At 46.9% G+C, this 22,991-nt stretch overlaps 1 protein-coding gene across 3 annotated transcripts in view; it reads right to left on the bottom strand.

Moving 5' to 3' along the window:
* The window catches only part of NFAT5 (nuclear factor of activated T cells 5), a 104,819-nt gene that overhangs the window by 75,978 nt on the left and 5,850 nt on the right, over positions 1–22,991 (bottom strand). Inside the window, exon 1 of one of the 3 annotated variants that reach the window (XM_044270664.1) lies at positions 2,425–2,597. The exons of the other annotated variants lie outside the window; for them this stretch is intronic. Coding sequence (XP_044126599.1) covers positions 2,425–2,497 — 73 coding nt within the window. The 5' untranslated portion in view covers positions 2,498–2,597. Of the gene's footprint in view, positions 1–2,424; positions 2,598–22,991 lie in introns of those variants that run through there. 3 annotated transcript variants of the gene reach the window in all.

Here is a 22,991-nt window from a genome sequence, read left to right on the forward strand (position 1 = left end):
CAAAATACCGGAATGCCGGATCCGTCCTTCCGGTCTGCGCATGCGCAGACCTTTAAAAATGAAAAAAAAAAAAAAAAAAAACGGATCCGTTTTGCCTGATGACACCGGAAAAACGGATCCGGTATTGCAATGCATTTTTCTGACTGATCAGGCATTTTTCAGGATATACCGCCTATATGAGTATATTCCCATACACAGTGACGTATACATATACCGCCTATATGTGTATATACCCATACACAGTGACGTATACATATACCGCCTATGTGTATATACCCATACACAGTGACGTATACATATACCGCCTATATGAGTATATTCCCATACACAGTGACGTATACATATACCGCCTATATGAGTATATTCCCATACACAGTGACGTATACATATACCGCCTATATGAGTATATTCCCATACACAGTGACGTATACATATACCGCCTATATGAGTATATTCCCATACACAGTGACGTATACATATACCGCCTATATGTGTATATTCCCATACACAGTGACGTATACATATACCGCCTATATGTGTATATTCCCATACACAGTGACGTATACATATACCGCCTATATGAGTATATTCCCATACACAGTGACGTATACATATACCGCCTATATGAGTATATTGCCATACACAGTGACGTATACTCTGACATATACCGCCTATATGTGTATATTGCCATACACAGTGACGTATACATATACCGCCTATATGAGTATATTCCCATACACAGTGACGTCTACATATACCGCCTATATGAGTATATTCCCATACACAGTGACGTATACATATACCGCCTATATGTGTATATTCCCATACACAGTGACGTATACATATACCGCCTATATGTGTATATTCCCATACACAGTGACGTATACATATACCGCCTATATGAGTATATTACCATACACAGTGACGTATACATATACCGCCTATATGAGTATATTCCCATACACAGTGACGTATACTCGGACATATACCGCCTATAGGAGTATATTCCCATACACAGTGACGTCTACATATACCGCCTATATGAGTATATTCCCATACAGTGACGTATACATATACCGCCTATATGAGTATATTCCCATACACAGTGACGTCTACATATACCGCCTATATGTGTATATTCCGATACAGTGACATATACATATACCGCCTATATGTGTATATTCCCATACACAGTGACATATACATATACCGCCTATATGTGTATATTCCCATACACAGTGACATATACATATACCGCCTATGTGTATATTCCCATACACAGTGACGTATACATATACCGCCTATATGTGTATATTCCCATACACAGTGACGTATACATATACCGCCTATATGTGTATATTCCCATACACAGTGACGTATACATATACCGCCTATATGAGTATATTCCCATACACAGTGACGTATACATATACCGCCTATATGAGTATATTGCCATACACAGTGACGTATACATATACCGCCTATATGAGTATATTGCCATACACAGTGACGTATACATATACCGCCTATATGAGTATATTCCCATACAGTGACGTATACCGCCTATATGAGTATATTCCCATACACAGTGACGTATACATATACCGCCTATATGAGTATATTCCCATACACAGTGACGTATACATATACCGCCTATATGAGTATATTCCCATACACAGTGACGTCTACATATACCGCCTATATGAGTATATTCCCATACACAGTGACGTCTACATATACCGCCTATATGAGTATATTCCCATACACAGTGACGTATACATATACCGCCTATATGGCCATACACAGTGACGTATACATATACCGCCTATATGAGTATATTCCGATACACAGTGACGTATACATATACCGCCTATATGGCCATACACAGTGACGTATACATATACCGCCTATATGAGTATATTCCGATACACAGTGATGTATACATATACCGCCTATATGGCCATACACAGTGACGTACACTCGGCTCTCACAGGTCACTAGGACAGCGATGTGTTCTGCACTTCTGCTGCTGAGATTTGTGGTTCTACAGGACCTGACGAGCCACGGACAGTGGTGGGTGGCAGCGCCGTGACCACCAATAGTCACCAGATGTATCGATGGCACAAATAAACCTCATCAGATGTTGTAACGCAGAAAAGACGCAACATGTGACCTGAATCCTACAGCACAGGCGCCAGGGGGCCACAAGCTGACGGAAGACCCCCACAGCCCAAAGAGTACAAGCTCCTCGTCCAGAGGGGAGGCGCCCCCTGCAGGACACTCCACAGGACGCCCCCCTCTGATAAGGAGCAGTGTGCTCTTCCCAGAATCCTTGGCGGCAACCAAAGTCTGGAGCCCGAGCGTCAGGTCACAAGAGTCGCCGGTGTCCCCCCCGCCGCCCCCCGGGGCCCGCTCACCGCTCACCTTTAGAGTACAAGGATTTCGGGGTCTCAAGGTCAAGGTCGGCACTAAGCAGCGATATGAAGTCGGAGGGCATGGCCGCCCGGGCCAGCGGGAGAAGCGAGGAGAAGTCGGTAAGTCCCGGGGCTCGCTCCGGTCCGCTCACACACTGACAGGAACCGACGGCACGCCCCCCTACTGACAGTACACTGCGCAAGCGCGGGGCGGGGCCTCTCTGCTGTGTGAGACAGTTCCACGGGTGGGCGGTGCTGACAGGCGGTAGAGCGTTACTAGGGGCGGGGCAGTGGAGCCAACACGGTAGTGACGGTAACTAAGGGGGGAGCCAAGACGTGACATGCGCTGAAATATGTCGCGCGAGGGACGACGTGAATACGCCTCCTCTGGGCGGGGCTTGGGAAAAGATTGGCGGGTGACGTAGGAAAGCGGATGATGTTTGCGCCATGTGTTGCTGACGGGCTGTGCGGGGAAGGTGATTGGTTGTGACCGAGCAGAGGCTGGCAGCCAATGAAAAGCCAGGAGACAACAGGTTCCTGTTCAGCATGCTGCAGTGTTCTCTCCGGCCAAAAATACTGAACACTTGCCGGAATGCCAATTTACATTGAAGTGTATTCAGTGGCGACTCTAGGAACAATATATAGGGGGGGCACAAAGATACCACAGTCAAAAATGGGGGGGCAAAAACAAAATAAGTATATAGAAATAAGATTACAAAATACGAGAGAGTATTGCGGTCTGCAGGGATACAGTTATAATAAAACAATTTACTTACAAAAGAAGCTATTGAGTCATCTGCTGTGCCATCCTCTGCTTGCTTCCACGGATTCGTTCCCCTTCTTTCTGTCTCTCGTCAGTGCACAGGCGCACTGTTATGGTGGATCTGTGGAAGACACACTGTTATGGGGGATCTGTGGATGGCACATTATGCCTCTCATTAGCCCTCATTATGCCTCTCATCACTCCCATATCAGCCCCCATATCAGCCCTTATGCCTCATTAGCCCCCATTATAAGCCCTTATGCCCCATTAGCCCCCATTATGCCTCATTAGCCCCCATTATGCCTCATTAGCCCACATTATGCCTCTAATTAGCCCCATTATGCCTATAATTAGCCCCCATTATGCCTATAATTAGCTCCATATGCCTCCAATTAGCCCCCATATGCCTTCAATTAGCCCCCATATGCCTCCTATTAGCCCCCATATGCCTCCTATTAGCCCCATATGCCTCCTATTAGCCCCCATATGCCTCCAATTAACCCCATATGCCTCCAATTAGCCCCATAGACCCCATATGCCTCCAATTAGCCCCCATATGCCTCCAATTAGCCCCCATATGCCTCCTATTAGCCCCCAATTAGCCCCTATATGCCTCCAATTAGCCCCTATATGCCTCCAATTAGCCCCCATATGCCTCCTATTAGCCCCCATATGCCTCCAATTAACCCCATATGCCTCCAATTGGCCCCATAGACCCCATATGCCTCCAATTAGCCCCCATATGTCTCCATTTAGCCCCCATATGCCTCCAATTAGCCCCCATATGCCTCCTATTAGCCCCCATATGCCTCAAATTAACCCCATATGCCTCCAATTAGCCCCATAGACCCCATATGCCTCCAATTAGCCCCCAAATGCCTCCAATTAGCCCCCATATGCCTTCAACTAGCCCCATAGACCCAATATGCCTCCAATTAGCCCCCATATGCCTCCTATTAGCCCCATATGCCTCCTATTAGCCCCCATATGCCTCCAAATAGCCCCCATATGCCTCCTATTAGCCCCATATGCCTCCTATTATCCCCATATGCCTCCTATTAGCCCCCAAATATGCCTCCAATTAGCCCCCAAATATGCCTCCAATTAGCCCCCAAATATGCCTCCAATTAGCCCCCAAATATGCCTCCAATTAGCCCCATATGCCTCCAAATGCCCCCATATGCCTCCTATTAGCCCCCATATGCCTCCTATTAGCCCCCATAATGCCCCCAGCAGCCACATTTTTTATAAAATAAAATAAAAAAACACTTACCTCTCCTGCTCCTGGACGGACGCCGCCTGCCATTTTCTCCCTCCTCAGTCGACTGTGCTCTAAACTGGCGCGCACAGCGTGAGGTCACAGAGCGACCTCACGCTGTGCGCAGCCCTGCACAGCCGACAGCCGAGGACCAGGAAGTGGTGAGTACAGAGCGTTCACCACTTCCTGGTCCTTCTGTACTAATGAGCGCTTCCATAATGGAAGCGCTCATTAGTATTCACTCGGGGGAATCAGCGGGGGGGCACCTGGGGGGGCAAGGAACAACATAGGGGGGGCAATTGCCCCCCCTCGCCCCCCTCTAGCGACGCCACTAAGTGTATTAGTGCCGGATCCGGCTTTCCGGTCATGCGCAGACCTTTAAAAATGCAAAAAAAAATGTATACCGGATCCATTTTTCCAGATGACACCGGAGAGACGGATCCGGTATTTCAATGAAAACTGAATGTGGTACCCAGACCCAAACTTCTTCACAGAAGTTCAGGTTTGGGTTAGGTGTTGTGTAGATTGTATTATTTCCCCTTATAAGGCCCCTTTCACACGAGCAAGTTTTCCACGCGGGCGCAATGCGTGACGTGAACGCATAGCACCCGCACTGAATCCTGACCCATTCATTTCAATGGGTCTGTGTACATGAGCGTTGTTTTTCACGCATCAGTTCTGCGTTGCGTGAAAATCGCAGCATGTTCTATTTTCTGCGTTTTTCACGCAGCCCTGGCCCCATAGAAGTGAATGGGGCTGCGTGAAAAACGCATTGCATCCGCAAGCAAGTGCGGGTGCAATGCGTTTTTCACTGATGGTTGCTAAGAGATGTTGTTTGTAAACATTCAGTTTTTTATCACGCGCGTGAAAAACGCATTGCACCCGCACGGAAAAAACTGAACTAAACGCAATCGCAGACAAAACTGACTGACCTTGCTTGCAAAATAGTGTGAGTTTCACTGAACGCACTCTGAACGCATCCGGCCCCAATCTGCAACGCCCGTGTGAAACCAGCCTAACATGGTTATGAGGGAAAATAATAGGGCTGGAGGGGTTAAAAATATTTTTACTAAAATTTAACTCCCCTTAATCCACTTGTTCGCGCAGCCGGCATCTCTGCTGTCTTGTTCTGTGAGGAATAGGACCTTTGATGACGTCACTGCGGTCATCACATGGTCCTTCACATGATCCATCACCATAGTGATGGATCATGTGACGGACCATGTGATGAGCGCAGTGACGTCATCAAAGGTCCTATTCTTCACAGATGAAGACAGAAGAGATGCCGGCTGCGCGAACAAGTGGATTAAGGTGAGTTAAAAAATATATCAATTTTTTTAACCCTTTCAGCCCTATTGTACTATGCATTCTGTATTCAGAATGCTATTATTTTCCCTTAGAACATGGTTATAATAATAATGATCGGGTCCCCATCCCGATTGTCTCCTAGCAACCGTGCGTGAAAATCGCACCACATCCGCACTTGCTTGCGATTTTCACGCAGCCCCATTCACTTCTATGGGGCCTGCATTGCGTGAAAAACGCACAACATGGAGCATGCTGCGATTTTCACGCAACGCACAAGTGATGCGTGAAAATCACCGCTCATCTGCACAGCCCCATAGAAATGAATGGGTCCGGATTGAAAGGGGCCTAAGGCATACACACACACACACACACACACACACACACACCCCCCCCCCCGTGTTGTGCTGCCTGAAGGACGATAAGGAAAGTCTAAATTTTTTGCTTACTGAAATTTATCTTTCCTTAAGTCCAAAGGCAGCACAAATATCCCTAAAAAAGACATTGCTTGGAAAAAAACACGTCTGCCTAGTGGCCGCGCCCTCCTTTATAGGGGGGATAATTAGTCTGATTTACTAATGATTTATCTTCTGTCCTAGACGGGAGAAGCAAGACATTAACCCTTTGTGTGTGCTGCCTTTGGACTCAAGGAAAGATACATTTCGGTAAGCAAATAATCTCTATCTATCTGTCTCCTATATCTATCTATGTATCTCATTGTCTATCTTATTATATCTCATATCTAGCTCTCTGCACAGCAGTGGACCGAGCCCCCCCCATGTACAGGCTCTGTCGGGGTCATAGATCTACCACCATACATAGGGCATCAGACAGAACATACCTCAATTGCCCCCCAAAAAACCTCCACACCCCTCCTTCTGAAGTGAGCGCAGCAGTGGCCCCTGCACCTCTCTTTCACACTTGTGTTTTTTTGCTGGATCGGTCATGGATCGGCATAAAACGCTTCCGTTTCTGATAATACAACCGTCTGCATCTGTTACGAACAGATCCGGTTGTTCCGTCTCTAAAACCAATGTAAGTCAATGGGGGATCGATCCGTTTTCTTTTGTGTCAGAGAAAACTAATCGCCACCATTGACTTACATTGTGTTTCATGACGGATCCGTCTTCATCAGCATCCCATGACGCACACAAAAACGCCGCCTGCAACGTTATTCTGTCTGCGATGGGGATGCAACCAAACGGGACGCAATGCGTTCTGGTGCCTCCCTTCAGTTCAGTTTTGTCCCCATAGACCAGGGATGCCCAACCTGCGGCCCTCCAGCTGTTGTAAAACTACAACTCCCACAATGCCCTGCTGTAGACCGATGCTGGGAGTTGTAGTTTTGCAACAGCTGGAGGGCCGCAGGTTGGGCATCCCTGCTAGACAATGAATGGGGACAAAACAGAAGCGTTTTCCTCCGGTTATGAGATTCTATGACGGATATCAATAGCGGAAAGGGAAAACGCAAGTAAGGGGCGTTGTTAGGGTCTCAAAAGATCCGGGGCCCAAGCCCCAATGAATATGGCCCAGTTCTCTGTTGTTGCCCCCTCCCCCCACACACCGCACTTTGCTGTACTTGCTATACAGCAGCACATACCTGTCACATCCAGGGCCTCCAGGTGACGTCTCCTCTCATGTAGATCTTCTCTGTCATCATCTTCTCCATTAGGTTCGTATAACTTCTCTCAGCCGCCTCGTCTCTGCAGAGTGTGACACACGGACATCTTGGCTTCCTCACATTTCTACTATTATCCCCCAACCTGGAGCCCCCACAGTGTTATCCTGCTGCTCGCTGTGCCCCCAGTACCCCAAATACTATCCTGAAGAAACATTAGTGCCCCCCATAGTAATTCCCTTCTAGAATGCCCTCATTAGTAATAGTGCCCCCTACAGTGCCCCTAACTGTGATAATGCTCCCCAAGAGTGCCCCATTAGTAGAAGAGCCCTCCAGTAGAAATAAGGCCCCCTATTGTTCCCCCAGAGGTAATAAAGCTCTCTACAGACCCCTCAGTAGTAATAAGGCCCCCATAGTGCTCTTAGTAGAGATACGATGGATCTATAAATCCCTCCTATAGAGCCCCCAGTAGTAATAGGAATGCCTATATTGTCCCCTGGATTTATTATACCCCTACTGTGCCCCCAGTATTTATACTGCCCCCTAGTGTTATAATGCTCTCCCTGAAGTGCCCCCAGTATTTATAATGCCTGCTGTAGTTATATTCCTCCCTCCACCATACAGTCCCAAGTAAATAATATCACCTCCTCACCAGCCGCCTCCAACATGCAATCCCATGTAAACATCACCCACTCAACATTCAGTCCCATGTAAATAAAATCACTCCCTTTTACAGCTGCCATCAACATACAGTTCCATGTAAATAACATCATTCCCTTCAGCCCTAACATACAGTCCCAGTTAAATAACCACAACTCCCAGCATTGCTCTACCTCTCCCTTTACTTACCTCTCCTCATGTACAGACATGATCACTGCTTCTTCCCCCCAGGTCTTCTCCTCTTCACTGCCTTCCTCTCCTGCACTGGTCACATGATGGTGACATCATCGCAGGTCCTTCTTAACCACTGCCTGTTTTACTGGTCACATGACCTGTGATGTCACCACAGGTCCTTCAGCTCTTCAGGGACCCATGCCCCGAATGTTTTAACCTAGCAACGCCCCTGGTGTAAGTGTGAAAGTAGTCTTAATTTGGCTCTGTACACAATGGAAGTGAAAAGCAGAGCGGCCCCTGCAGTGACACACAGGATAGATGTGTATAGATGGGATATATATATATATATACACACACTGCAGCAGTGACACACAGGGTAGATGTGTGTGTGTGTTTGTGTATATATATATTGTGGGGTGTCGCTCTGGTAGACAGGATTAGCGGACGCAGTATAGAGGCAAAAACAAGTTCTTTGGATCAAACAGTTCAGTGTTTTATTCACACTTTAGTCAAGTGACAAAACAAGCAATACTCATAATCAAACAAAAAGTCACCTTGCGGTGTTGGTGGTAATTCACACCATGCGGCAATTCTGCCTCAGAGTCCTTGCTGATGGCAGCACCAACCTGTTTTTGCACCAAACAGGTAGCAAGCCTTCATCCAGACACAAGGCTCCCAGATCCCAACACAGAGACCTGGCTTCTGTGCCCAGCTGCCTATTTAAGGACAGCCACGTGCTGTAAATCAGCCCAGCAGCACATGCTGGGAGGAAAATACCTGTTCTCCCAGACCAAACCTTTCACTGTGTCACGATATATATACACTGCAGCAGAGACACACAGGGTAGATGTGTATAGACGGTATATATATTTAATATATTATACACTGCAGCAGTGATACAGAGGGTAGATGTGTATAGACGGTATATATATATATATACACTGCAGCAGTGACACACAGGATAGATGTGTATGGACGGTATATATATATATATATACACTGCAGCAGTGATACAGAGGGTAGATGTGTATAGACGGTATATATACAGGTCCTTCTCAAAAAATTTGCATATTGGGATAAAGTTCATTATTTTCTGTAATGTACTGATAAACATTAGACTTTCATATATTTTAGATTCATTACACACAACTGAAGTAGTTCAAGCCTTTTATTGGTTTAATATTGATGATTTTGGCATACAGCTCATGAAAACCCAAATTTCCTATCTAAAAAAATTAGCATATTTCATCCGACCAATAAAAGAAAAGTGTTTTTAATACAAAAAAAGTCAACCTTCAAATAATTATGTTCAGTTCTGCACTCAATACTTGGTCGGGAATCCTTTTGCAGAAATGACTGCTTCAATGCGGCGTGGCATGGAGGCAATCAGCCTGTGGCACTGCTGAGGTGTTATGGAGGCCCAGGAGGCTTCAATGCGGCGTGGCATGGAGACAATCAGCCTGTGGCACTGCTGAGGTGTTATGGAGGCCCAGGATGCTTCAATGCGGCGTGGCATGGAGGCAATCAGCCTGTGGCACTGCGGAGGTGTTATGGAGGCCCAGGATGCTTCAATGCGGCGTGGCATGGAGGCAATCAGCCTGTGGCACTGCGGAGGTGTTATGGAGGCCCAGGATGCTTCAATGCGGCGTGGCATGGAGGCAATCAGCCTGTGGCACTGCTGAGGTGTTATGGAGGCCCAGGATGCTTCAATGCGGCGTGGCATGGAGGCAATCAGCCTGTGGCACTGCGGAGGTGTTATGGAGGCCCAGGATGCTTCAATGCGGCGTGGCATGGAGGCAATCAGCCTGTGGCACTGCTGAGGTGTTATGGAGGCCCAGGATGCTTCAATGCGGCGTGGCATGGAGGCAATCAGCCTGTGGCACTGCTGAGGTGTTATGGAGGCCCAGGAGGCTTCGATAGCGGCCTTAAGCTCATCCAGAGTGTTGGGTCTTGCGTCTCTCAACTTTCTCTTCCCAATATCCCACAGATTCTCTATGGGGTTCAGGTCAGGAGAGTTGGCAGGCCAATTGAGCACAGTAATACCATGGTCAGTAAACCATTTACCAGTGGTGTTGGCGCTGTGAGCAGGTGCCAGGTCGTGCTGAAAAATGAAATCTTCATCTCCATAAAGCTTCTTAGCAGATGGAAGCATGAAGTGCTCCAAAATCTCCTGATAGCGGCTGCATTGCCCCTGCCCTTGATAAAACACAGTGGACCAACACCAGCAGCTGACATGGCCCCCAGACCATCACTGACTGTGGGGACTGGACACTGGACTTCAGGCATTTTGGCATTTCCCTCTCCCCAGTCTTCCTCCAGACTCTGGCACCTTGATTTCCGAATGACATGAAAAATTTGCTTTCATCCGAAAAAAGTACTTTGGACCACTGAGCAACAGTCCAGTGCTGCTTCTCTGTAGCCCAGGTCAGGCGCTTCTGCCGCTGTTTCTGGGGAATGCGGCACCTGTAGCCCATTTCCTGCACACGCCTGTACACGGGGGCTCTGGATGTTTCTACTCCAGACTCAGTCCACTGCTTCCGCAGGTCCCCCAAGGTCTGGAATCGGTCTTTCTCCACAATCTTCCTCAGGGTCCGGTCACCTCTTCTCGTTGTGCAGTGTTTTCTGCCACACTTTTTCCTTCCCACAGACTTCCCACTGAGGGGCCTTGATACAGCGCTCTGGGAACAGCCTATTCCTTCAGACATGTCTCTCTGTGTCTTACCCTCTTGCTTGAGGGTGTCAATGATGGCCTTCTGGACAGCAGTCAGGTCGGCAGTCTTACCCATGATTGCGGTTTGGAGTAATGAACCAGGCTGGGAGTTTTTAAAAGCCTCAGGAATCTTTTGCAGGTGTTTAGAGTTAATTAGTTGATTCAGATGATTAGGTTAATAGCTCGTTTAGAGAACCTTTTCATGATATGCTAATTTTTTTAGATAGGAATTTTGGGTTTTCATGAGCTGTATGCCAAAATCATCAATATTAAAACAATAAAAGGCTTGAACTACTTCAGTTGGTGTGTAATGAATCTAAAATATATGAAAGTCTAATGTTTATCAGTACATTACAGAAAATAATGAACTTTATCACAATATGCTAATTTTTTTAGAAGGACCTGTATATATACACTGCAGCAGTGATACAGAGGGTAGATGTGTATAGACAGTATATATACACTACGTGCAGAATTATTAGGCAAATGAGTATTTTGACCACATCATCCTCTTTATGCATGTTGTCTTACTCCAAGCTGTATAGGCTCGAAAGCCTACTACCAATTAAGCATATTAGGTGATGTGCATCTCTGTAATGAGAAGGGGTGTGGTCTAATGACATCAACACCCTATATCAGGTGTGCATAATTATTAGGCAACTTCCTTTCCTTTGGCAAAATGGGTCAAAAGAAGGACTTGACAGGCTCAGAAAAGTCAGAAATAGTGAGATATCTTGCAGAGGGATGCAGCACTCTTAAAATTGCAAAGCTTCTGAAGCGTGATCATCGAACAATCAAGCGTTTCATTCAAAATAGTCAACAGGGTCGCAAGAAGCGTGTGGAAAAACCAAGGCGCAAAATAACTGCCCATGAACTGAGAAAAGTCAAGCGTGCAGCTGCCAAGATGCCACTTGCCACCAGTTTGGCCATATTTCAGAGCTGCAACATCACTGGAGTGCCCAAAAGCACAAGGTGTGCAATACTCAGAGACATGGCCAAGGTAAGAAAGGCTGAAAGACTACCACCACTGAACAAGACACACAAGCTGAAACGTCAAGACTGGGCCAAGAAATATCTCAAGACTGATTTTTCTAAGGTTTTATGGACTGATGAAATGAGAGTGAGTCTTGATGGGCCAGATGGCTGGATTGGTAAAGGGCAGAGAGCTCCAGTCCGACTCAGACGCCAGCAAGGTGGAGGTGGAGTACTGGTTTGGGCTGGTATCATCAAAGATGAGCTTGTGGGGCCTTTTCGGGTTGAGGATGGAGTCAAGCTCAACTCCCAGTCCTACTGCCAGTTTCTGGAAGACACCTTCTTCAAGCAGTGGTACAGGAAGAAGTCTGCATCCTTCAAGAAAAACATGATTTTCATGCAGGACAATGCTCCATCACACGCGTCCAAGTACTCCACAGCGTGGCTGGCAAGAAAGGGTATAAAAGAAGAAAATCTAATGACATGGCCTCCTTGTTCACCTGATCTGAACCCCATAGAGAACCTGTGGTCCATCATCAAATGTGGGATTTACAAGGAGGGAAAACAGTCCACCTCTCTGAACAGTGTCTGGGAGGCTGTGGTTGCTGCTGCACGCAATGTTGATGGTGAACAGATGAAAACACTGACAGAATCCATGGATGGCCGGCTTCTGAGTGTCCTTGCAAAGAAAGGTGGCTATATTGGTCACTGATTTGTTTTTGAATGTCAGAAATGTATATTTGTGAATGTTGAGATGTTATATTGGTTTCACTGGTAAAAATAAATAATTGAAATGGGTATATATTAGTTTTTTGTTAAGTTGCCTAATAATTATGCACAGTAATAGTCACCTGCACACACAGATATCCCCCTAAAATAGCTAAAACTAAAAACAAACTAAAAACTACTTCCAAAAATATTCAGCTTTGATATTAATGAGTTTTTTGGGTTCATTGAGAACATGGTTGTTGTTCAATAATAAAATTAATCCTCAAAAATACAACTTGCCTAATAATTCTGCACTCCCTGTATATATACACTGCAGCAGTGACACACAGGATAGATGTGTATAGACGGTTATATATATATATATATATATATATATATATACACTGCAGCAGTGATACAGAGGGTAGATGTGTATAGACGGTATATATATATATATACACTGCAGCAGTGACACACAGGATAGATGTGTATAGACGGTGTATATATATATATATATATATATATATATATATATATACCGCCGCACTTGCTCTCCATAGTTAATCACATGGTGACAGGAGGACTTCAGGGGCACCCCACCCACCAGGACACCGCATGCAGCATACTGCCGTGGTAGGTCAGCGGCACACAGTTCCCCATGCGCCGTCCTCTTCTGCCGATGCTGTATTGTACAGGCCTTAGAATATCCATTTTCCTTCATTTATATTATAGTTAAAGGTGAACTCCAGCTTTCCGGATATTTCCTTTGTAAGTATTTACCATGTCTGTAGTTGCTCCTCAGCAGCCTTTGGAGGTGAGCGGCAGGGGTCGCTCGCTGATTATTCTTATTCTCTTACCATCCCCCCCCCTTTCCTGCTTATTGCCACCTTGTGGCCTTTAAAGGTGTAGCAACCAATTATTTATAGTAACTGGCCATATTTGTGTGCATTTAGGGGTGTGACCATCGGTGCAGCTGGCAGCATGCGCCCGAGCCACCCCCAACCGCTGCAACCAACGGCGGCACACATTTGCAGCAGCTTCATGTCACGTATCCTGTAATTACACACATTATCGGAAAGCTTTCCTGTACAGCTCCCACCCAGGGCGAGTACGCGCCGTACCCATCATGACCTCGAAGCGATCTTTGACAAGTAATTAGCCTACCCTTTGTCATCTATCATTGTCGGTTGTCAGATAATTTATTGCATCTGGTATATTATTACAGACCGATCCGCACGAAGACTGTTTCTAAAATTGGGCTGGAGTTTGGTAATGTTTTACGCTCACATATTGTGCCAGCATCAGCGCGGCATAAAGGTCAATACGCTCGCACTGAAAAATATTCTAGATTTTATTTTTTAATTTATGTGTTTATATAATAGGAAATCATACAACTCTCTAATATACATGTATTTAAAATGCTGCATAAATATCAGGCCGTTGACCCCTACATGCAGTAGAATGGTGCAGCCCATGCAGCGGCCCTGTGTAATGTATCCGTGGCCTATCAGAAACATGGCATCACAACATATAAGCCCGGACATTCAGTAAGCAGCAGTGTTACGTGACGTATATGTATAATAGTCATGTATTTACATGGCTGCCTGTCTGTAGGTGATGTTGTAAAAATGGCTGCCTGTCTCTAGGTGATGTTGTAAAAATGGCTGCCTGTCTCTAGGTGATGTTGTAAAAATGGCTGCCTGTCTCTAGGTGATGTTGTAAAAATGGCTGCCCGTCTCTTGGTGATGTTGTAAAAATGGCTGCCTGTCTCTAGGTGATGTTGTAAAAATGGCTGCCCGTCTCTTGGTGATGTTGTAAAAATGGCTGCCTGTCTCTAGGTCATGTTGTAAAAATGACTGCCTGTCTCTAGGGCATGTTGTAAAAATGGCTGCCTGTCTCTAGGGCATGTTGTAAAAATGGCTGCCTGTCTCTAGGGCATGTTGTAAAAATGGCTGCCTGTCTCTAGGGCATGTTGTAAAAATGGCTGCCTGTCTCTAGGGCATGTTGTAAAAATGGCTGCCTGTCTCTAGGGCATGTTGTAAAAATGGCTGCCTGTCTCTAGGGCATGTTGTAAAAATGGCTGCCTGTCTCTAGGGCATGTTGTAAAAATGGCTGCCTGTCTCTAGGGCATGTTGTAAAAATGGCTGCCTGTCTCTAGGGCATGTTGTAAAAATGGCTGCCTGTCTCTAGGGCATGTTGTAAAAATGGCTGCCTGTCTCTAGGGCATGTTGTCATATTGTTAATAAAGCTTAGTCTAAAAAAAACACATCTGTTTCTACAGACGCTGAGACATGAGATGCTGCTGCGGGTAGTAATACTGTATATACTGCACATGTTCTGCTCCTCACTGTAATACTATTACCTGTTAGATACCTGTGCGGGTAACTGAAAGCCAAGTCACAAGATACTTGTGAGGGTCACATGACGGCTCACCTGACGCCATGTTTAGTCCTATCCAGCCCTCCATTGGATGTACTTCATAGAACTAAAATAGACCGTACCATTTTTTTAAAAAATTTTTAGGGAGAGGCTACTGTACGGATACAATAAAGGGCAAAATTTTAAATAGATGTATAGGTCGTTCAACATCATCTTCTCTAAATAAACAAATGTAATCATTAAAACCAGAATACCCCTTTAAGAAAAGAAAAATAACCTTAAAAAACAAGCTACAGGTAACATTGTACTGCAGGAAATGATACAGCAGGAGATTCAAACCAGTATTCTGTCAGCAAGTGCCATACAGAGCACAAATAATACTACATACTAGACTATGCCCCTATAATACTGTACAGTGCCAAAATAATGGGACCATTCACTGCCCAAACCTCCGGCACGCCAAGTGTTGTGAAACTACATCTCCCATCATGCACACTTGCTTGGCTGCTCTCTCAACTCCCACACAAGTGGAAAGAGCATGCTGGGAGTTGTAGTTTCACAACAGCTGGAGTGCCGAAGGTTGCTGATCCCTGGCCTAAACAATACCACCATACAGTGCACAGATCCTAAAACTGTACAGTGTCTAAATAAGACCATTCACTGTCTGAAAAATACCGCCATACACTGTCCAGAAATTACACCATACAGTGCACAGATCATAGAACTAGGCCATTTGCCTATAGTACGCCACAGTGGCAAAATAATGGGACCATACAGCTCCCTTATATAACCTCATACAGCGCACAGAGAGTAGAAGTAGACTATTTCCCAAAATACTCCATATAGCGCCAACATAATGAGACCCTGCAGTGGAAAGACCATAAAGCGTCCAAATATTCCACCATGCAGCACCCAGATAACACGGCGGTGTACTCCGCACCTTGTGCAAATAATACTGCCATACACTGGCGAAAGAACAGTTCTCAGGACAATTACACAAATGGCCATGTATTTGTGAGGCTGCCCGTGGCCTCCCCCGAGCGTTGTGGGGAGGTAGAGAGGCCCGACCTGCGGCCTCCAGCCGCTTCCTCTAAAGCTGACCGCTCGCTTTCAGTAGCGGACGGCTACATTGTTGTTCGGTCGGCAGTTATCCTTCCAGACATGCACACCTAGCTGAGGAGCATGCATGTGCTCTTAGCAGAGAGAAGGGAATACGCTCTTCTGACAGTGGCCTATCCTGCGTGAGAACACGCAAAGAGGTATCTCCCGAACAGAGAGTCGTCTCGCTACTGCCACCTAATGGACGTGGCTCCCTACCAACACGCCATGGACAAGGGAAACTAGCCGACCATATAGCGGTCCACAGACAGCTCCTCACCATGGGGTAGGATTCCAGCTGGCTTAGGGCTCATGCACACCAATGCAAATTGCGGGTCCGCAAAACACGGATGCTGGCCGCGTGCATTCCACAATTTGTGTAACGGAACATGGAACGGAACAGGTGGCCCATGATAGAAAGGCCTATTCTTCCATATTTTTTTTATATTTTATTTTTTACGGAGCAGGGGATGCCACCCCATTGGAGTGAATGGGTCCGCATCCGAGCTGCAAAAAAATCTCGGATGCGGACCCAAACAACGGTCGTGTGCATGAGCCCTTAGTGAGATACCCTGGTGGCTTTCCTTATGGAGCGGTGTATAGACAACGGCAACGCTACATGGCAAAGTAATATGTAAAGAGGTATCGCAGTCTCCCAGCCAGAGGGGCGTCTCGGTAGCGCCACCTACTGGAAGTGGCTGACTCTCTGGAACATGACCAGAAACTATGTATAGTTCAGCCGCTTCTCCTTCCCCGGGAGATACCTCCTTTTTTTTTCATATTATTTTCCCATGGAGCATTCAAGGAGCGGATCTCCTTAAAGGGGTTCTCCGGGCTTTTAATACTGATGACCTATCCTCAGGATAGGTCATCAATATCCGATCTCCGGGGGTCCGACACCCGGGACGCCGGCCGATCCGCGGTATGAAGGGAAGGTGCGCGTGCCGTCTCCCTTCTCCCTTCCTGCTCGCCATAGACATAGCAGCAGCGATTAGGAAGAGAGAAGGGATACGGCACGTGCCTTCTCATATAGCTGATCGGTGGGGGTGCTGGGTGTCGGACCCCCACCGATCTGATATCCAGCGGATACGTCATCAATATTAAAAGTCCGGAGAGCCCCTTTAAGAAGAGCCAATACTTTCTGCTAAGCTGCTCTCATCAGAACACAGGATCAGACATGTTGAAATTCATCATGTTTGATCCTTCTTTTCCGTGACATCTGCTCTCGGGGAAGATTTGGGGCACCCTCCTAGAGATTAGCTGGTTGGCTGATGTTCATCATGTATATGGTCACATTTAGGAAGTAGTTGTCTTCTTGAAATAACCCCTGTAAAGGGCTTCTCCCATGAAAGATATTCTACATTTTTCAAACCAGCCCCTGAAATATAGTCTAGCAACTGAGTTATTCAATAAAATCTATCTGTATAGCGCCACCTGCTGAGGTGGTCGCACACGCTCCGTTCCATTCTTCATCTGCCACCAGTTTTATCTTCTGTTAGAAGCTGTGACAGTTACAGGGAGAGAGGCGCAGCAGAAAGGACACCCCCCTTGCGCTGTGCTAGGGACAGAGCTACAGCAGAAAGGACATACCCCCTGAGCTGTGATAGTGACAGAGCTACGGCAGAAAGGACATACCCCCTGAGCTGTGATAGAGGCAGAGCTGCAGCAGAAAGGACACGCACCCTGAGTTGTGCTAGTGACAGAGCTACAGCAGAAAGGACATACCCCCTGAGCTGTGATAGTGACAGAGCTACAGCAGAAAGGACACGCACCCTGAGTTGTGCTAGTGACAGAGCTACAGCAGAAAGGACACAGATCCTGAGCTGTGATAGTGACAGAGCTGCAGCAGAAAGGACATACACCCTGAGCTGTGATAGAGGCAGAGCTGCAGCAGAAAGGACATGCCCCCTGAGCTGTGATAGAGGCAGAGCTGCAGCAGAAAGGACATACACCCTGAGCTGTGATAGAGGCAGAGCTGCAGCAGAAAGGACATACACCCTGAGCTGTGATAGAGGCAGAGCTGCAGCAGAAAGGACATACCCCCTGAGCTGTGATAGTGACAAAGCTGCAGCAGAAAGGACATACCCCTTGAGCTGTGCTAGAGACAGTGCTACAGCAGAAAGGACATACCCCCTGAGCTGTGATAGTGACAGAGCTGCAGCAGAAAGGACATACCCCTTGAGCTGTGCTAGAGACAGTGCTACAGCAGAAAGGACATACCCCCTGAGCTGTGATAGTGACAGAGCTGCAGCAGAAAGGACATACCCCTTGAGCTGTGCTAGAGACAGTGCTACAGCAGAAAGGACATAGCTGTGATAGTGACAGAGCTGCAGCAGAAAGTACCCACACTCTGAGGTGTTCTAAGGGCAGAGTTATAGCAGAAAGGACACAGATCCTGAGCTTTGCTAGGGACAGAGCTACAGCAGAAAGGACACACACCCTGAGCTGTGATAGAGGCAGAGCTGCAGCAGAAAGGACATGCCCCCTGAACTGTCAGCTTGAAATAAATCTAGCAGAGCAATTGGAGCAATGAAGAGTGATCTCTGGATCCATGTCAGGTACAGGGCTGGTTCTAGCTTTGTTACACTCATGTACTAACCCCTTTAAGGGAAAGAATTTTATAGTAAAAGTCAATTAGGGAAGTGATGTTCATTCACTTACCTAAAATACAGTTTGAACTCCTTTAAAGGTGAACCTACACTTTAAAAAGTCCTAATGTATCAGAAAAGCAAGCGATGAGGACACCTGTCCCCCGGCAGTATGGGGGAGCCTGTAGAATTCAGCCAGTACCCAGGCGCTCCTGCTACTTCTTCAGTCAGATGGGTCATACAAGTGGCTACTCTGTAACCAATGTATTTCCTATGATGATACAATGTATACAAGGTCAGTAGATACAGTACAGAAGACACAGGTCTCTCTAGTCTCCAGATCTGGGAAAGTATTTTCCTTCTTTTTTTTTTAAAGGGGTGTAAGGGCTCTTTCACACCTGCGTTCTTTTCTTCCGGCATAGAGTTCCGTCGTCGGGGCTCTATGCCGGAAGAATCCTGATCAGGATTATCCTAATGCATTCTGAATGGAGAGAAATCTGTTCAGGATGCATCAGGACGTCTTCAGTTCCGGAACGGAACGTTTTTTGGCCGGAGAAAATACCGCAGCATGCTGCGCTTTTTGCTCCGGCCAAAAATCCTGAAGACTTGCCGCAAGGCCGGATCCGGAAATAATGCCCATTGAAAGGCATTAATCCGGATCCGGCCTTAAGCTAAACGTCGTTTCGGCGCATTACCGGATCCGACGTTTAGCTTTTTCTGAATGGTTACCATGGCTGCCGGGACGCTAAAGTCCTGGCAGCCATGGTAAAGTGTAGTGGGGAGCAGCATACTTACCGTCCGTGCGGCTCCCGGGGCGCTCCAGAGTGACGTCAGGGCGCCCCACGCGCATGGATCATGTGATCGCATGGCACGTCATCCATGCGCATGGGGCGCTCTGACGTCACTCTGGAGCGCCCCGGGAGCCGCACGGACTGTAAGTATACCGCTCCCCCGCTCCCCACTACTACTATGGCAACCAGGACTTTAATAGCGTCCTGGGTGCCATAGTAACACTGAACGCATTTTGAAGACGGATTCGTCTTCAAATGCTTTCAGTTTACTTGCGTTTTTCCGGATCCGGCGTGTAATTCCGGCAAGTGGAGTACACGCCGGATCCGGACAACGCAAGTGTGAAAGAGGCCTTAAGCGTACTTTCACACTGGCGGTTTGGTTTTCCGTTTGTGATTTCTATTCAGGACTCTCACAAGCGGCCCACACGGATCAGTTTTGCCCTAATGCATTCTGAATAGAAAAGGATCCGCTCAGAAAGCATCAGTTTCCCTCCGTTCTGTCTCCATTCCGCTCTGGAGGCTGCCTGCAGCGTTTTGCTGTCCGCCTGACGAAGCGGAGCCAAACGGATCCGTCCTGGCTCACAATGTAAGTCAATGGGGACGGATCCGTTTTCTCTGACACAATATGGCACAATAGAAAACTGATCTGTAGAGGGAAGTGTCGGGTAGGCGTATATATAGATATATACTGTATATGCAGGGGCGTTGTTAGGTCAAAACATTCGGGGCCTGGGCCCCTGATGTTTTGTCCCAGGCCCCGAATGTCCTGCCTGCCTGTTAGATATAACTGTAAGTCCTCAGGACTGAAATACAATTGAATCTTATGCACTGCAAGAGCTGAAGGACCTGTGATGACCTCACAGGTCATGTGATCAGTTCTAAATGCAGTAGCTGAAAGGGACCTGGGATGATGTCACCATCATGTGACCAGTGCAGGAGAGGACGGCAGTGAAGAGAAGCCCTGGGAGGAGGCTGAGGTGAGGTCTGCTACATGAGGAGAGGTAAGTGAAGACTACTCAGTGTGAGAGGCAGAGCAATGTTGGGAGTTGTAGTTATTTAACTGGGACTGTATGTTAGGGCTGAAGGGAGGGAAGTTACAGTCCCATGTAATTAACATCACTTCAACCCACTGTTCAACAGTGGGTTGAAGTGATGTTAATTACATGGGACTGAAATTTGGAAGTGGCTGGGGTAGGGTGATGTTATTTACATGGGACTGTATGTTGAGGGAGGCTGTGGGAGGGAGTGATATTATTTACATGGGATTGAATGTTAAGGAGTAATGTTATTTACATGGGACTGTATTTTGAAGGCGGCTGGGAAGAGGGTGATGCTATTTACAAGGGACTGTATTTTGGAGGGGGCTGTAGATAGAGAGGGATGTTATTTACATGGGACTGTATATTGGAGGGGGCTGGAGAGATGGTGTGATGGTATTTATATGGGACTCTATGGCGGAGGGAGGGAAATAGTGTTTTTTACATGGGACTGTATGGTGGAGGTGCTGAAGAATTATAATTTATGAGGACACTAAATGGAGGAATATAACTACAGGGGGCACTGCAGGGGGCATTATAAATATTGGGGGCACTTCAGGATGAGCATTATAACAGTAGGGGTCAGTATAAATACTGGGGGCACTGTGGGGGCATTTTAAATCCAGGGGACATTAGGCGTTCTTATTCCTACTGGGGGCTCTATAGGAGGGATCCACATTATTTCTACTAAGAGCACTATGGGGGCCTTATTACAATTGTGGGGTCTGTAGAGAGCTTTATTACTGCTGGGGGAAGAATAGGGGGCCCTTTTTCTACTGGGGGCTCTGTGAGGGTACTATTAATACTGGAGGGCTCTTCTACTAATGGGGTCACTCTTGTGGAGCGTTATCACTGTTGGGTCCAGTAGGGGGCAGTATTACTAATGAGAGCATTCTAGTAGGGAGTTACTATTGGGGGGACTATGAGGAGTACTGTTACTATGGGGGACACAAATTTTTCTTCAGGATAGTATTTGGGGGTACAGAAAAGTAAGGAAGCTAAGATGTCTGTGTGTCACACCCTGCAGACCCCTTATATGGCCAATAGGGATGTATTAGCCCTGTATGGCCAGAGGGGGGAGGGTCCTAGCATATATATATATGTGTATGTGTGTGTATATGTATATTTATAAAGTGTGGCCAATATCCCCCCCTCCCAGTAACGGGTGCCCCTTCCCCAGCCTAATCTCCCTGCAGGCACATACCAGCGCACCTGCAGAAGAGAGATGCCGCCTAGATGGCTGGCCAGGGGCGGCTACTTCAAAAGACAGGGGATCAATACCTCTGGAGATGCGCGGTCACAGAGATGCGCGTGGCATGGACGTGCTGGCTGGTGCGGTGATGTCATATCGCCGCGCCAGCCCACATGTCCTTGCCTGCAGCGTGCGCGCACACCTGCAGCGCGGGCTGCTCGGGCACTGCGCTCTTCAGTTGAGCCTTGCAGCACAGAACGAGCGAAGATTATCCCCTAGAGACGAGCACCCCTGGAAGACGAGCATTAACCCCTGCATCTGGCTGAGTACCCTATACCACCAACGATTAACCCTTATATTAACCCTGATCCTCTGCATTAACCCCTGCTATTCCCCATGCCCTGCATTCCTACAGTATTAACCCTTTTATCCCTGGCATAGCCCACAAACTCTATATACCCCTGCAGTTACCCCTTCCTGCATATCCCTGCAATCTAACTGTATTCCTGGCCTGCATCATCCTATTAACCCTTGTAGTGCCATATTGTGTAGGGTCAGAATATAGCCAGGTTGGGTGGATTGATTGCTAAATAACGTGTACATGTGTGTAAGTGTAATGTTTAGGTAGAGTTTGGAGTGGAATATTAGAATATTGTACTGTGTGTAGTGTAATTAGGTTTGTACTGTAGTATTGTTGGAGTATTACCGTGTGTGACTAAGTATTTATATTGATATGTCCATTGATATAAATATATATAATGTGAGTAGGTACAAGGAATCATCGTGGATGATAGGTACGTGTCACTAAGGTTCCTGGCCTCGGCGGAGTAAGAGCCGTATTTTATGTGTCAGCAGCAGTTGCTGTTTGACACCTTAATACTTTGTATGGGTGTATAGCTGATCGGGGACAGCTCTTACTGGGAGTAGTCAAAGTGCTGGGTGGGTGACTACTCCTCATTTTCCAGGCCAGGTTTTGCCAGGCCTAAAAACCAGCCAGCACTGCCAGGTGAGGAGGATTACCTCAGTCTGACAGTGGAGCTCAGGAGGCCTGTGTGCTGGGATCTGAGGCCTGTGCTGGAGGGCTGAGACCCGTCTGTAAGGGAAACGCGCCCCCTTAAAGCCTGCTATGGATTATTTTATTATTTAAATGACAGTGTGTGGTCATTTATTGTAGTAGTCACCGCCGTAGTAGTATAACGCACGCAGTTCAGAGTTAGTTTGCATTTTATTTGCTTATTGGAAATTGGAGATTTATGTCTATCTCCGGTTTCCATCCCTTCTATTCTATTCCTAGACTGTTGCCCTTGTTTCCCATATGCTTTTA

This window comes from Bufo gargarizans, chromosome 10 (genome assembly GCF_014858855.1).
Source record: "Bufo gargarizans isolate SCDJY-AF-19 chromosome 10, ASM1485885v1, whole genome shotgun sequence".
In the NCBI taxonomy this organism is placed as follows: domain Eukaryota; kingdom Metazoa; phylum Chordata; class Amphibia; order Anura; family Bufonidae; genus Bufo; species Bufo gargarizans.